We start from the raw sequence: 15230 nt of genomic DNA on the forward strand, positions 1-15230 counted from the left end.
AGTGTTCTTCAAAAGGTTGAATTATTTCATTTTTAATTTTTTTAATTTGAGAATAATTACAGTATTGTGGTTTTTGTCATACATTCACATGAATCAGCCATGAATGTACAAGTGTCTCCCTTCCTGAACCCCCCTCCCACCTCCCTCCCAATCCCATCCCTCAGCATTGTCCCACTGTACTGGATTTGAATGTTCTGTTTCATGCATAGAACTTGGACTGTTGATATGTTTCACATATGGTAATATACATGTTTCAATGCTATTCTCTCAAATCATCCCACCCTCACGTTCTCCCACAGATCCAAAAGTTTGTTCTTTATATCTGTGTCTCTTTTGCTATCTTGCATATAGGCTCATCATTACCATCTTTCTAAATTCCATATATATGCGTTAATATACTGTATTGGTGTTTTTCTTTCTGACTTACTTCACTCTGTATAATAGGCTCCAGTTTCATCCACCTCTTTAGAACTGAGTCAAATGTATTCTTTTTAATAGCTGAGTAATATTCCATTGTGTATATGTACCACAGCTTTCTTATCCATTCATCTGCTGATGGACATTTAGGTTGCTTCCAAGTCCTGGCTATTGTAAACAGTGTTGCAGTGAACATTGGTGTACAGGTGTCTCTTTCACTTCTGGTTTCCTCGGTGTGTATGCCCTCCCTCACTGGAATTGCTGGATTGCATGGCAGTTCTATTTCCAGTTTTTTAAGAATCTCCACACTGTTCTCCATAGTGGCTGTACTAGTTTGCATTCCCACCAACAGTGTAAGAGGGTTCCTTTTTCTCTGCACCCTCTCCGGTGTTTATTGTTTCCAGACATTTTGATAGCAGCCATTCTGACCAGTGTGAGATGGTACCTAATTGTGGTTTTGATTTGCATTTCTCTGGTAATGAGTGATGTTGAGCATCTTTTCATATGTTTGTTAACCATCCGTATGTCTTTGGAGAAATGTATGTTTAGTTCTTTGGCCCACTTTTTGATGGGTCGTTTATTTTTCTGGAATTGAGCTGCAGGAACTGCTTGTATATTTTTGAGATTAATTCTTTGTTAGATGCTTCGTTTGCTATTATTTTCTCCCATTCTGAAGGCTGTCTTTTCATCTTGCTTAGAGTTTCCTTCGTTGTGCATAAGCTTTTAATTAGGTCCCATTTGTTTATTTTTGTTTTTGTTTCCAATATTCTGGGAGGTGGGTCATAGAGGATCCTCCTGTGATTTATGTTGGAGAGTGTTTTGCCTATGTTTTCCTCTAGGAGTTTTATAGTTTCTGGTCTTATGTTTAGATCTTTAATCCATTTTGATTTTTATTTTGTGTATGTGTTAGAAAGTGTTCTAGTTTGATTCTTTTACAGGTCTTTGACCAGTTTTCCCAGCACCACTTGTTAAAGAGATTGTCTTTTCTCTGTTGTATATTCTTACCTCCTTTATCAAAGATAAAGTGTCCATATGTGCCTGAATTTGTCTCTGGCTTTGTATTATTTTCCATTTATCTATATTTCTGTCTTTGTGCCAATACCATACTGTCTTGATGACTGTAGCTTTGTAGTATAGTGTGAAGTCAGGCAGCTTGATGTTGGGGCATTTGACATTGTCCCAGAGGTTTCTGGGGTTGTCCTCATTTCTTTTCATTATTTTTTCTGTTTTCTTCTCTACTTCATTTATTTCCACCATTCTTCCGCCTCACTTATCTTCTCTTCTCCCTAGTTATTCTACTGTTGGTTCCCTCCAGAGTGCTTTTGATCTCAGTTCTTGCATTATTCATTATTGATTGACTCTTTTTTATTTCTTCTAGGTCCTTGTTAAACATTTCTTGCATCTTCTCAATCCTTGTCTCTAGTCTATTTATCTGTAACTCCATTTTGTTTTCAATATTTTGAATCATCTTAACTGTCATTATTCTGGATTCTTTTTCAGATAGACTCTCTATTTCTTCCTCTTTTGTTTGTTTTTGTGGGCATTTATCATGTTCCTTTACCTGCTGAATATTTCTCTGCCTTTTCACTTCGTTTAGATTCCTGTGTTTGGGGTGGCCTTTCTGTATGCTGGAAGTTTGTGGTTCCTCTTTATTGTGGAGTTTGCTTCCTGTGGGTGGTGTTGGATGAGTGGCTTGTCAAGGTTTCCTGGTTAGGGAAGCTTGTGTCTGTGTTCTGGTGGGTGGAGCTGGATCTTTTCTCTCTGGAGTGCAATGAAGTATCTAGTAGTGAGTTTTGGGGTGTCTATGGGTTTGGCATGTCTTCGGGCAGCCTATACTTTAATGCTCAGTGCTATGTTCCTGTGTTGCTGGAGAATTAGCCTCATATGTCTTGCTGTGGAACTTGTTGGGTCTTGGATGGAGCTTGGTTTCAGTGTAGGCATGGAAGCTTTTGGATGAGCTCTTGTCTATTAATTTTCCCTGGAATCAGGAGTTTGTGTTCTTGAGTTTAGATTTAAGCCTCCTGCCTCTTGTTTTCAGTCTTATTCTTACAGTAGAATCAAGACTTCTCCATCCATACAAGACAGATGATGAAACATCTAGGTTAATGGTGAAAAAATTCTCCACAGTGAGGGACATCCACAGAGGTTCACAGAGTTACATGGAGAAGAGAAGAGGGAGGAGGGAGATAGAGGTGACCAGGAGGAGAAGAGGGGAAGTCAAAAGGAGAGAGAGCAATCAATCCAGTAATCACACCCCTAAGTGAAAGTGGATACTGAAGTTTAGATCCTTAAAGGTACAAAATTGATAACAAATACCAAATACAAATATTAAAAAATCTAGAGTAGATGTTAGACTCTCAAAAATATAATATTAAAAGTACAAAACAAAATCAATCACAAAAATAATAAAAAATATATATATGAAATTTGTTTTAAAAATAGGGTCTTTTTTTGCAAGGTAATAGTAGGTTATAAAAATGAAAATTAAAGGAGGAATAAATTACTTGTTTCAGCTTGTACTTGTTTTCAACGTCTATAGGCCTCTTCCAAATCTTAGTTAATGTTAACTACAAGGTTTTAATCTGTTGCACTTGTCACTTCCAGAGCTTTTCCCTGTTCTTTTTTTATTTTGGCTTCCTCTGTTTGCAAGTCACTTCAGTGACTAATTTATGCCCTGATACGAGGGGGTGAAGGTGGTCATTTATTTAGGTTCACTCGTTCAGTTGTGTTTTGGGGAGGGAGGAATACAATATTTGCAAACAAATATTGCTGGTGTGTGTGGCGAGTGTGCTCGCAGTGTATGGACCACACTGGGTTTGCCCCAGCTCACAGCAGCCTGTGCTTTCGTGTCTACACAGCTCAGGCTCCAGGTTCTCTGCAGAGTACTGTCTAAAACAGACCCTGTGTTTCATGCACTTCACATGTCTAAGTTGCTCAGGTACAGATTCTCGAGTACGCTGCAAGGGCACAGACTCAGTTTGGCTTGCGTTTTGTGCCCTTCCCAGGTTCAAGCAGCTCAGGGGATCATGTGCTTGGCGAGCACACTGTCCCAGGTGGGCTGTGCATCTTAATCACCTCCCCTGTCCTGGCTGCTCAGTTTCCCAGGTTTGCCGTGAGAGCACTGTCTCAGGTGTGCTGTGTGTCTCCTCTAGGGAGCTGATCTCAAGCTGTGACCCTCCTGGCAGATGTCAACCATCCAGTATCCCAGGAAGATGTGGTTAGCACCTGGGAGCCTGCTCACAGTTTGGTGGAGGATGCAGGTCTCTGGGGCCGAGATTGCCCCTTGCCTTCAGGCTCTGGCTGTGGCATGCCTGCCTCTCTGCCTCCTGCAGGGGGAGGGGCCTGTACACAGCAGGCTAGCTCTCCTTTGGTATTCACTCAATCCTTTGTTCTGTGAGTCTTTTGGGGAAAGTTGTCTCTCTCTCTCTCTCTTTTTTTTTTCTTTCTGGCTGTCCCACAGTTTGGGTTGCTTTCTGACCTTAGCTCCCTCAGATTGTCCTCAGGGCATTGGTTGCCTGTTCCTAAACATACAGCCTGGTCCTTACCCGAAACATGCAGCCTGCGCCTCCCTGTCCAAACCCTGCTCACTGGTGGCAGACATGAATATCTGGGCTGCTTGTCCACTGGCAGTTGTGGTTAGGTGCGTATTTTGTGTGTGTGTGTGTTTTCCTCCCAGTTATGTTGCCCTCTGAGATTCCAAAACTCCCCACACACCTGCTGGTGAGAGGGTTTCCTGGTGTTTGGAAACTTCTCCTCGTTCATGACTCCCTCCCCGTGGTGGGTCTCCATCGCTAACATTTTGTCTCTCTTTTTGTCTTTTATATTTTTCCTTATCTCCTTTTGAAGAGAATAGACTGCCTTTTTGGGTGCCTGGTGTCCTCTGCCAACATTCAGAAGTTGTTTTGTGGAAGTGGCTCAGCATTCAAATGATCTTTTGATGAATTTGTGAGGGAGAAAGTGGTCTCTCTGTACCATTCCTCTCCCATCTTAGGCGAAACCAAGGTTGAATTATTTTAAGAAAACTTTTTTTTAACCAAAGTATAAAGTTTTTAATTTGAGGGAAGCTAAGTCTTTTTGATGAATAGAAGTTTGCATGATGAGAAATTAAGTGGAGTTTGGAGAGTTTTCTAGTGTCTTTATAACTTCTAGTTAGGTATTAAATTCAGTGTTGGCAGAACTCTAAAAAAACTGTAGTTGTTGATGAAAAGTAAGGATGGTATTGTGTTTCTCTTGCATATGTTTTCCATAGTGTTAGGTATTTCACCAGATTATGATGTTCAGAATAGTAAAACTTAATAGCTTATGGATATGGAACATATTTACAAAGAATAACTCCTTTTCTTAAACTTATACCCTTAATTAAGTATTTGGACTTCTGTTTTCCAGATTGTCCAGTACTGGTTAATGCATTTCATTCACTCTAGAAAGCTCCCTTTCTGAGAATATAATTGAGAGCCACTAACCAGATCAAGGACTTCCCTGGAGGCTCAGACTGTAAAGCATCTGTCTACAATGTGGGAGACCCGGGTTCAATCCCTGGGTCGGGAAGATCCCCTGGAGAAGGAAATGGCAATCCACTCCAGTACTATTGCCTGGAAAATCCCATGGACAGAGGAGCTTGGTAGACTACAGTTCACGGGGTCTCAAAGAGTCGGACACGACTGAGCGACTTCACTTCACTAACCAGATCAATTGGTGTGCTCAATTTCCATGTTGTCATCATCATTCTGTCTTATCTGTAAAGTATAATTAACTATCCTATCATTTCGTAGTTTAATGTTTAGGCATACAACGTTTTGCTGAAAATTGTCACCTCATGCAACACACTTTGGTTTCCTGGTTTTCAAAATAATGAAAGTGAATACAAAGCATGAACAATCTGTAGAAAATATACAAATCCCATTTCGTATCATCACTCTTCATTTTTAATGTTGCTTAATGGCATTTGTGCTATTACTTGGTTTTGTGGCCAGAGCTTTCAACATGTGATGTCAGAAAAACCTAAGGACACATGTTTTGAATTGCCTGTTGGCCTGTAGGAAATTAAACAGTATCTTATATTTTATTAATATCTTATGTTTGATTAACCTTTTAGCACTCATGGGCCTTCCCTTGTGGCTCAGCTGGTAAAGAGTCCACCTACAAGGCAGGAGACCTGGGTTCAGTCCCTGGGTTCAGAAGATCCCCTGGAGAAGGGAAAGGCTACCCACTGCAGTATTCTGGCCTAGAGAATTCCATGGACTATAGAGTCCATGGGGTCACAAGGAGTCGGACACAACTGAGTGACATACACTTTCACTTTAGTGCTCATGGAAAATACTCTTCATATATGTTAGGACATTTATCTTACAATAGTCTCATGAAAGTTAAGGTAAATGAATGATCTTCCATTTCATAGATGGGGAATCTCAGGGATTAAGTGACTTGCCTGATATCTACTAAGTAATGCATCCAGAACTACAACTTTACCCACTACAGTTTCCTAAATCTGAAAATCTTAACATTAATGATATCATCCTTTTTTCATTATATTTGATTGAAATTACTAGATTATAACAATAAGCATGATATTTTCTTTTTTTTTTTTAATTAATTATTTATTTATTTATTTTACTTTACAATACTGTATTGGTTTTGCCATACATTGACATGAATCAGCCATGGGTGTACATGTGTTCCCCATCCTGAATCCCCCTCCCACCTGCCTCCCCATCACATCCCTCTGGGTCATAACAGTGCACCAGCCCCGAGCATCCTGTATCATGCACTGAACCTGGACTGGCGATCTGTTTCACATATGATAATATACATGTTTCAATGCTATTCTGCCAAATCATCCCACCCTCGCCCTCTCCTACAGAGTCCAAAACACTGTTCTATACATCTGTGTTTCTTTTGCTGTCTCACATATAGGGTTATTGTTACCATTCTCATCCTCTGTCGTCCCCTTCTCCTCCTGCCTTCAGTCTTTCCCAGCATAAGGTCGTTCCCACTGTGTCAGTTCTCCACATCAGATGGTGAAAGTATTGGAGCTTCAGCCTCAGCATCAGTCTTTCCAATGAATATTCAGGACTGATTTCCTTTAGGATTGACAAGTTTGATCTCCTTACAGTGCAAGGGACTCTCAAGACTTTTCCAACACCACAGTTCAAAAGCATCAATTCTTTGGCATTGAACCTTCTTTGTGGCCCAACTCTCACATCCATACATGACTACTGGAGAAACCATAGCTTTGACTAGATGGACCTTTGTTGGCAAAGGAATGACTCTGCTTTTTAATATGCTGTCTAGGTTGGTCATAGCTCTTCTTCCAAGGAGCAAGTGTCTTAATTTCATGGCTGAAGTCACCATTTGCAGTGATTTTTGAGCACAAAAAAATAAAGTCTCTCACTGTTTCCACTGTTTCCCCATCTATTTGCCATGAAGTGATGGGACCAGATGCCATGATCTTCGTTTTTTAAATGTTGAGTTTAAGCCAGCTTTTTTACTCTCCTCTTTCACTTTGATCAAGAGACTGTTTAGTTCCTCTTCACTTTCTGCCATAAGGATGGTGTCATCTGCATACTGGAGATTATTGATATTTCTCCATGCAATCTTGAAGAAACAGTTAGCATGAGCCTAATTATGGAGACTTTGAGTTGACAAATTAGGATTTAAGAGATGCCATGTTGGAAAGTAGGTGAGATGAGACAAAAGTTAGTAAATAAAAAAGGTGATTTTGTTTAGAGACTGATAGAGGAAGGTTTTATAGGGGTAGAGTTGAGATTTGATTTAAGAACTGCTGTTATGTCTCAAGCAATCAATTAGCAGATGGTTATTTCCCACAGCCTATCATGTACGAGGCAATTTTAGTGTTGAATAGTGGCACAACTCAATGAAAATGTAGGTTCTGTAGAGGATAAAATACATCATGGAGAGATAATTGTGCACACTGAACAGGAACTTTTTGTGTCAGTCAAGGCAATAATGGACTGAGAATGTGAACTCTAGTAGTAATATTGAAAGTGAGGCTTCCAGTAAAGTAATAGACATTAATATTGAAAATAGCAAGAATCAATTCAGAAAGATCCTGTTAGATACCACATTGTGACATATCAACATACACTTTTATAGCAGTTTTTTTTTTAGCTTTGTCACACTGCAGATAATGGTAATAATCTTTAATACTTGCTATTGAGGATTTATGTGCCAGGCACTGTACCAGGTTCTTCACTTGTGTTACCTCATTTAGTCTTCAAAACAACCTGGTGAGGTAGTTGGTATTATCTCTACGTTATAGACAGATAATTTGCATCAGAGAGGATTAAAAAACTTGTCTACATTCACAGAGTTATCTAGTCATAGAGTCTGGGTTTGAACCTCAATCTATTTATTCTGAAGGATGAGCTTGTAAGCACTGTGTTGATTTATTTCTAAAGTGCAATTCCCCTGTCTGCCTTAACTTCTTAAAAAATACATATGTGATTAATACATACATGCATACTGTATGGCACTCAGTATTCTGTAATATGGGGAAAATATCTGAAGAAATGAATATATGTATATGTATAACTGAATCACTTTATTGTACACCTGAAGTTGACACAATATTGTAAATCAACGATACCCCAAGATAAACAGAAGTAAATTATAAAAAATAAGAATCTGCTTTTCAGATACACATACACACACACACACACACACACACATGACATGCCTGCTAAACCCTGAAATCTTTATGTATATTTTTTCAGATATTAATTATGTTTCATATTGTGTCAAAACCTAAACAGATGAATGTTTAATGTGCATGTCACATAAAGCAAGACATCCACTGAATTTGATAAAATAAATGAGGTAAAGAAATAAAACTTGCCATTAAAAGTTAAAATGATATAAAAAATATACCTATGTACAATTATCACTTTGATTATTGGTGTGGATTATTATTGTAATTTCTCATCAGTCAGGATTTGCATGAAGATGTCGAAGAAGCTGGTGCACTACAGAAAAATCACGCTTCTGTGACATCTGTGAACTGCACCGAAGCTGCAGATTCTGCCTGCCTGCCTGTAGAAGATGAGTCATTAAGAACTACAAGCTGTGAAATACCGGCAGAACAAACTCCAAGCAGTGATCCAGAGAGAGCCCTAGAAGTAAATGATGTTCAAGTGACAGGGGAAAAAGAAAACTGTTGTGATGATAACACTTGTGTGCCCTCAACTGCAGCAAAGGAAACAAGTGAAAATGTACCTGTGGCCGAAGACACAGCAGAACAGCCAAAGAAAAATCGGATTACTTACTCTCAAATCATTAAAGAAGGCAGGAGGTTTAATATCGATTTGGTATCAAAGGTAAGTAACAGTTTTACCCATCTTATCATGAAACAGTACTAATTTCTAATTGATTAAATATAGCATCTGAGTCCTTAAACCCAATTTTCATTATTTTATTCTTTGAAATGTAGAGCATTTATTTTATAAAGAGATAGTATCTGAAATTTATAGTTCTATTAAAATATCCTTTAAACCTAGGTTAAAAACACAAGAATGCTCAGTACTGTATCGCACGGTTACTTCTGTATTGGAGCATGTACTCCACCCAAATATTCTCCCATTACATGGACACTATTCTATCAAGAAAACATGTCTAATGAATCTAATTATGGGTCCAGGTTATTATAGTCAATCTATTAAATAAACTTCTTTTTAGCCCTTACTTAGTAACTATTTTGGCATCTGTATAATGATGAACATTTTGAATAAACAGATGCATTTGAAAAATCATTGGTTCAGATGTGAGGGCTTTGGAAGATAATTTAATAGTAATTAAGGCAGGGAGGTTGGGAAGGATGCTATTGTCTTCGGTTTTTTGTTTTTTTATTCCCATTCTTACCTCTAATGTTAGGTCAACATGAATTCAGAGGTGGTCCCCAAGTCTTTGGAGCATGCAGTGTTGCACTGGATTTATAGGAAGCAAGACAAATTTAGTGCAAAAGAATAGAAAACACTAGTAGAAGGCAATGGCACCCCACTCCAGTACTCTTGCCTGGAAAATCCCATGGGTGGAGGAGCCTGGTAGGCTGCAGTCCATGGAGTTGCGAAGAGTCTGACACGACTGAGCGACTTCCCTTTCACTTTTCACTTTCATGCATTGGAGAAGGAATAGCCACCCACTCCAGTGTTCTTGCCTGGAGAATCCCAGGGATGGTGGAGCCTGGTTGGCTGCCGTCAATGGGGTCACACAGAGTCAGGCACGACTGAAGCGACTTAGCAGCAGTAAGATAAAATAATGGCCGTAAAACGTTATAATATAGGGCTGGGTGAAAGTAGAGAGACCAAATACCATAAGTTGAGGGCAAATGATGAGAAATTGGAAAGAAGTTGGAGAGGGTTGTGAATAACATGTGACTAGGATTTTTTATTTAATGTGCTCTCTTGAAGTTCCAAGTTATAAAGAGAGGAAGTAATGCTCCTCATATTTTGCTCATCTAATCATATATCCTTATCCTGCTGATTGAACTCTTTGAACCTGATGCTTGAAAATATATCTTTTTACTATTCATTGTTTCTCTCTGTGCCTGATTCTGCCTTGGTCTGAGTTGGCTACTGCCTTGGTCCTTCTTCATACTTCTGAACTATCTGTTCCACCTAATTTGATCCTGGCATGCTTTGAAATTTACCATTCTTTCCATGTTACCTTGGCAATTAGTTTATGGGTGAAGTTTAATCATAGCCCACCCATAGTCTTCTTGTCCTCATGAGAAGGAAAGAATTTTTTTTAAAAAGAACACTGAAGTAGTCCAGTAAGAAATAGGTTTTGTACTGAAAATTTCATTTTGAATTAGTTACTTGGATTTTAGAAATTAATACTGTATGTATGCTGGCTGATACTTTATATATGAAACATATTAATATGTATGGATATTCACACTAACTAGGACAAACAGGTGTAACAGCCCTGTATCAGTTTGGGTCAGTTGTGAAAAAATGTTAGATTCCAGAATTATTTGGATTTTTAAATTTCAGATAATCAGTTGTGAACCTGTAATAAATTGTGTTATGTATTATAATATTATTAGGTATAATAGGTTTTACAAATAATTTAAATTATAACAAAATTATATATCTTTATTCTGTTTTTATCAATTTTTCCACTATTTCACCTTTTGTTTCATTCTCTGAAATATTTTCTGTGTACAGCTATTGTATTCTCGAGGATTGCTGATTGATCTTCTAATCAAATCTAATGTTAGTCGATATGCAGAGTTCAAAAATATTACCAGGATTCTTGCATTTCGAGAAGGAAGAGTGAAACAGGTACTGTGCTTAGCGAGGATGGTAACTGAGTATGAATTTAAATTGCTATGTTGTGTTTGGGAAACTAGTAGTGAAAATATTAGTTGGTTAGTAGTGTCTGACTCTTGGCGACCTCTTGGAGCTTACCCTGCCAGGCTCCTCTGTCCATGGGATTCTCCAGTCAAGAATACTGGAGTGAGTAGCCATTACCTTCTCTGGAGGATGCTCCCAACTCAGGGATCAAACCTGGGTCCTCCCGCATTGCAGATGGGTTCTTTACCATCTGAGCCATCAAGGAAGCCCCAGTTTGTTTGGGAAGGATAAGCAAATAAGATTGTTATTTTCGGGTAAAGCAGCAAGCTTAAATGCAGAGTTCCAAAGAATACCAAGGAGAGATAAGAAAGCCTTCCTCAGTGATCAGTGCAAGGAAAAGGAGGAAAAGAATAGAATGGGAAAGACTAGAGATCATTTCAAGAAAATTAGAGACACCAAGAGAACATTTCATATAAAAATGGGCTCAATAAAGGAGAGAAATGGTATGGACGTAACAGAAGCAGAAGATATTAAGAAGAGTTGGCAAGAATACACAGAAGAACTGTACAAAAAAGATCTTCATGAACCAGATAATCACGATGGTGTTATCACTCACCTAGAGCTAGACATCCTAGAATGTGAAGTCAAGTGGACCTTAGGAAGCATCTCTATGAACAAAGCTAGTGGAGGTGATGGAATTCCAGGTGAGCTATTTCAAATCCTGGAAGATGATGCTATGAAAGGGCTGCACTCAATATGCCAGCAAATTTGGAAAACTCAGCAGTGGCCACAGGACTGGAAAACGTCAGTTTTCATTCCAATTCCAAAGAAAGGCAATCCCAAAGAATGCACAAACACACACTTGCACTCATCTCACACACTAGTAAAGTAATGCTTAAAATTCTCCAAGCCAGGCTTTAGCAACATGTGAGCCGTGAACTTTAAGATGTCCAAGCTGGTTTTAGAAAAGGCAGAGGAATCAGAGATCAAATTGCCAACATCTGCTGGATCATCAAAAAAGCATGAGAGCTCCAGAAAAACATCTATTTCTAGTTTATTGACTATGCCAAAGCCTTTGATTGTGTGGATCCCAATAAACTGTGGAACATTCTTCAAGAGATGGGAATACCAGACCACCTGACCTGCCTCTTGAGAAACCTATATGCAGGTCAGGAAGCAACAGTTAGAACTGGATATGGAACAACAGCCTGGTTCCAAATAGGAAAAGGAGTACCTCAGGGCTGTATATTGTTACCCTGCTTATTTAACTTATATGCAGAGTACAGAATGCAGAGTATATCATGAGAAACGCTGACCTAGAGGAAGCACAAGCTGAAATCAAGGTTGCCGGGAGAAATATCAATAACCTCAGATATGCAGATGACACCACCCTTATGGCAGAAAGTGAAGAAGAACGAAAGAGCCTCTTGATGAAAGTGCAAGATGAGAGTGAAAATGTTGGCTTAAAGCTCAACATTCAGAAAACTAAGATCATGGCATCTGGTTCCATCATTCCATGGCAAATAGATGGGGAAACAGTGGCTGACTTTATTTTCTTGGGCTTCAAAATCATTGCAGATGGTGATTGCAGCCATGAAATTAAGATGCTTCCTCCTTGGAAGGAAAGCTATGACCAACCTAGACAGCATATGGAAAAGCAGAGACATTGCTTTGTCAACAAAGGTCTATCTAGTCAAGGCTATGGTTTTTCCAGTGGTCATGTATGGATGTGAGAGTTGGACTATAAAGAAAGCTCAGTGCCCAAGAATTGATGCTTTTGAACTGTGGTGTTGGAGAAGACTCTTGAGAGTCCCTTGGACTGCAAGGAGATCCAACCAGTCCATCCTAAAGGAGATCAGTCCTGTATGTTCATTGAAAGGACTGATGCTGATGGTGAAAGTCCAGTACTTTGGCCACCTGATGCGAAGAGCTGACTCATTTGAAAAGACCCTGATGCTGGGAAAGATTGAGGGCAGGAGGAGAAGGGAACGACAGAGGATGAGATAGTTGGATGGTATCACCGACTCGATGGACATGGGTTTGGGTGGACTCTGGGAGTTCGTGATTGACAGGGAGTCCTGGTGTGTTGTGGCTCATTGGGTCGCAAAGAGTCAGATTCGTCTTAGCAATTGAACTGAACTGAACTGATTATTTTTAACAAATGTAAATAGTAAGAGATTGCCAATTAAAATGTCTAATGTTAATTTTCTCATGGTTTATTCTGTAGCTTGATGCTCATGTTGAGAAAGTGTTAATTTCAGACAACATTGCTAGATTTGAGCTGTCATTTCTTCCCAGTTAGGGGTGACATGCTGGTGGCCTTTTAATAGCACAGGGAGCAACCTGGAAGAATTAAGTATGGGAAGTCACAAGTTAATTAACTCTGAAGTCAACAGAGATGCCAGTAGAACTGGTGGAAGTTTACATGAAACAGCCTGACTAGAAAGGAAATAATAATCTTGTTATACTTAAAAGGGAAAAAAAAAAATGTCATTTGGAATACTTGTATCAGTAGGAAGCAGTTTCTTAACTTTAAAATCATATATATTTAGGTTCCTTGCTCCAGAGCAGATGTCTTTAATAGCAAACAACTTACTATGGTAGAAAAGCGAATGCTAATGAAGTTTCTCACATTTTGTATGGAGTATGAGGAACATCCTGATGAATATAAAGGTATTGTTTTTCATTAAATTTGTGTTGTCACATTTTTTGAGATTCGAATTATTTTCATATGCTTTCTCTGATTTAGTGAGCCACTTGCTATGGCTTTAAAATATTTTTGTTTTGCATGATCCACTAGATTAGCCTCTAGCAACAAGTACCTATTTAAATTAATTAAAATTAAAATTTAGCTACAGTATGCACACATTCAAGTGTTCACTGGCCACCCATGGCTAGTGGCTACTATGGGTACTATGCAACTATGGGACATTTTCATCATAATAGCAGTTTATGATAGATGTTAGTTTTTATTCTTGCTAATTAAAGATTGTTATCAACTGATTCTTCATAGATAATATTCCTTTTTCATTACCCAGTTTTTTTAATCATTTTTAAAAATATAAGTTCTCTAAGCCAGGCTTAAGCAGTATGTGAACCGTGAGCTTCCAAATGTTTAAGCTAGTTTTAGAAAAGGCAGAGTAACCAGAGATCAAATTGCCAACATCTGCTGGATCATCAAAAAAGCAAGAGAGTTCCAGAAAAGCATCTATTTCTGCTTTATTGACTATGCCATAGCCTTTGACTGTGTGGATCACAATAAACTGTGAAAATTTCTGAAAGAGATGGGAATACCAGACCACCTGACCTGCCTCTTGAGAAACCTATATGCAGGTCAGGAAGCAACAGTTAGAACTGGACATGGAACAACAGACTGGTTCCAAATAGGAAAAGGAGTATGTCAAGGCTGTATAGTGTCACCCTGCTTATTTAACTTATATGCAGAGTATATCATGAGAAACGCTAGGCTGGAAGAAGCACAAGCTGGAATGAAGATTGCTGGGAGAAATATCAATAACCTCAGATATGCAGATGACACCACCCTTATGGCAGAAAGTGAAGAGGAACTCAAAAGCCTCTTGATGAAAGTGCAAGAGGAGAGTGAAAAAATTGGGCTAAAGCTCAACATTCAGGAAATGAAGATCATGGCATCTGGTCCCATCACTTCATGGGAAATACATGGGCAAACACTGTTAGACTTTATTTTTGGGGGCTCCAAAATCAATGCAGATGGTGATTGCAGCCATGAAATTAAAAGATGCTTACTCCTTGGAAGGAAAGTTATGACTAACCTAGGTAGCATATTCAAAAGCAGAGACATTACTTTCCCAACCAAGGTCCATCTAGTCAAGGCTATGGTTTTTCCAGTAGTCAAGGATGGATGTGAGAGTTGGACTGAAGAAAGCTGAGCACTGAAGAATTGATGCTTTTGAACTGTGGTGTTGGAGAAGACTCTTGAGAGTCCCTTGGACTGCAAGGATATCCAACCAGTCCATTCTGAAGGAGATCATCCCTGGGTATTCTTTGAAAGGAATGATGCTAAATCTGAAACTCCAGTACTTTGGCCACCTCATGTGAAGAGTTGACTCATTGAAAAAGACCTTGATTTGGGGAGGGATTGGGAGCAGAAGGAGAAGGGTACGCCAGAGGATGAGATGGATGGATGCATCACTGACTCGACTGACGTGAATTTGGGTGAACTCCGGGAGTTGGTGATGGACAGGGAGGCCTGGCGTGCTGCAATTCATGGTGTCGCAAAGAGTCGGACACGACTGAGCAACTGAACTGAACTGAAAAAATAACAGTATAGTTAATTTACAATGTTGTGTTAGTTTCATGTGTACAGCAAAGTGATTCAGGTTTTTATACACACACACACGCACACACACACATATATACTTTTTCAGATTTTTTTCCATTTTTGATTATTGAAAGGTATTGCATATATTTCCATGTGTTATACAGTATATCCTTGTTGTTTATCTATTTTACATGTAGTGGTAC

The 15230-nt window shown here is 39.0% G+C and overlaps 1 protein-coding gene across 2 annotated transcripts in view; it reads left to right on the top strand.

Moving 5' to 3' along the window:
- The window catches only part of CHM (CHM Rab escort protein), a 249951-nt gene that overhangs the window by 104982 nt on the left and 129739 nt on the right, over positions 1 to 15230 (top strand). For both annotated transcript variants that reach the window (XM_005902355.3, XM_070365658.1), the window contains exons 5-7: positions 8363 to 8750; positions 10599 to 10715; positions 13280 to 13400. In XM_005902355.3, the coding sequence (XP_005902417.1) occupies positions 8363 to 8750; positions 10599 to 10715; positions 13280 to 13400 (626 nt within the window). The remainder of the gene's footprint in view (positions 1 to 8362; positions 8751 to 10598; positions 10716 to 13279; positions 13401 to 15230) is intronic.

The sequence above is a fragment of the Bos mutus genome, chromosome X, assembly GCF_027580195.1.
Source record: "Bos mutus isolate GX-2022 chromosome X, NWIPB_WYAK_1.1, whole genome shotgun sequence".
In the NCBI taxonomy this organism is placed as follows: domain Eukaryota; kingdom Metazoa; phylum Chordata; class Mammalia; order Artiodactyla; family Bovidae; genus Bos; species Bos mutus.